The sequence below is a fragment of the Sprattus sprattus genome (genome assembly GCF_963457725.1).
Source record: "Sprattus sprattus genome assembly, chromosome: 1".
Classification (NCBI taxonomy): Eukaryota; Metazoa; Chordata; class Actinopteri; order Clupeiformes; family Clupeidae; genus Sprattus; species Sprattus sprattus.
This window is the reverse complement of record NC_137920.1, coordinates 59939317-59940930: the sequence shown is the minus strand read 5'-3', so window position 1 is coordinate 59940930 and position 1614 is coordinate 59939317. Positions and strand designations below refer to the sequence as shown.

The 1614-nt window shown below is 45.4% G+C and overlaps 1 protein-coding gene across 1 annotated transcript in view; it reads left to right on the top strand.

Moving 5' to 3' along the window:
* Positions 1–332: 332 nt before the first annotated feature.
* The window catches only part of LOC308373848 (rho GTPase-activating protein 26-like), a gene marked incomplete at its 5' end in the record, with an annotated part of 57551 nt that continues 56269 nt past the window's right edge, over positions 333–1614 (top strand). The window contains one exon of the mRNA XM_080849502.1: positions 333–486. Within this exon, the coding sequence (XP_080705628.1) occupies positions 333–486 (154 nt within the window). The remainder of the gene's footprint in view (positions 487–1614) is intronic.

The window sequence follows — 1614 nt, the reverse complement described above, 5'->3', positions numbered from 1 at the left end:
TTACCTGCAATCTCTGACAGTCTGGACATAAACATCCACTAAGCACTTTTGCCACAGACTGGCATCGGCGTCGGTTTCTAGCGGATTGAAATTCTGCGATGCGGTTTTGGATTTTTTTTTCTTTTTTCTAATAGCCGCCAGATCCTCGTTCGCTAAACAGTGAATGTTTTTAGAGTGGTTCTGAGTATGTAGGTGCATATAGCTAAGTTTTAAAAATACATATACGCCTACTTTTATAATTTGGTCCTGAGTTTCTGCTATTCGGATTGAGCATCACCAGGCAAAGGTTATACTTCGAAGACTTTGTTGTGGCTTTTGGACTGAGCGCAAACATGGGATTGCCAGCTTTGGAGTTCAGCGACTGCTATCTGGACAGTCCACAGTTCCGAGAGAGGCTAAAATCTCACGAACTGGAACTGGACAAGACCAATAAGTTTATCAAGGAGCTGATCAAAGATGGGAAGGCGCTAATCCAGGCACTGAAAAGTAAGATAATCTCTTGTACGTCTTTTGTTGGCCATGAGGGAGGAGGTGGATGGAGCTTTGACACATGACATCGCGGGCATCGTTTCGCACTTTGTTGTGTCGTCAAGCTCTCTCCTGAAGAGGGGGAGACAGGCAACCCTGATCGGGCGGTCCCAAACACGCTGCCCCAGTTCGGCCATGAGTTTGAGTTAGGGGCAATGCGCATGGGTTGTTTTATGCTCTGGTACGATGTTCTCATGTTGTAGATTAAGTTGCCAAGCAAAGGATTATGTTTGCGTTTGCGCAGATGCTCGTGCTACCTGCCTCAACAAGGCACGTCACTGGTGGATGGATCTGATACATGTCATCTCACCTCTTCACAGTATTTACTAACAGTTATCGCAGAAGTTCTGTGGGCGTATTTTATCAACCAAACATTCGTCTGGTCACTGGAGTCTCTTGTTCACCGCTGTTACATACATTACCTAAAACTTCCACCATCCTCTCAGAGGATGTACAGAACAAACACCACACAAAAATACACACATATAAAAACAAAGAGAGAGAGCTGTAAGGCAAAGTTTAATGTTCGTCTCTGACTGAGGGATATGTTGTACTTTTGATGTGTCAGGAGCCGGCAGAGATTAAATGAATGATAAGGTCAGATGCAGCCAGGAGCTGTGAGGGTGGAATCCTACCAGTGGCTGTGTGTGTGTGTGTGTGTGTGTGTGTGTGTGAGAGTGCTGATCTGATTCACTAAAGCCGCTGAGGTGAATTAGTCCTCCGTCCTTTATGTCCCAAGCATCACTCCTGCCAAGTTCCTGATTTTGCTAAAGGGCAAATCCCTGGTGTTGCCTAACTGCTTAAGGATATCAAGCCTTGGAGAAGAAATACGACAGCCTCAGTGTTAAGTCAATGGCATTTTGGTTTGGTTGTGGCATCTTGGGCAAATAACCACATCACGTAACTCACGTAAGTCTCACAAGTGAAAAAATAACCCTTCTTGTCAAATGTGGAACATGACAGGTTCTCCTTTTCTCTCTCTCTATCTCTCATTCTCAAGCACTTCTTCTTGTCATCTGTGGTATCTGTGGCACATTGCACCACTCGAGGTTTCACAGAGCCCCAGAAGCAGCCCCCATCAGCACA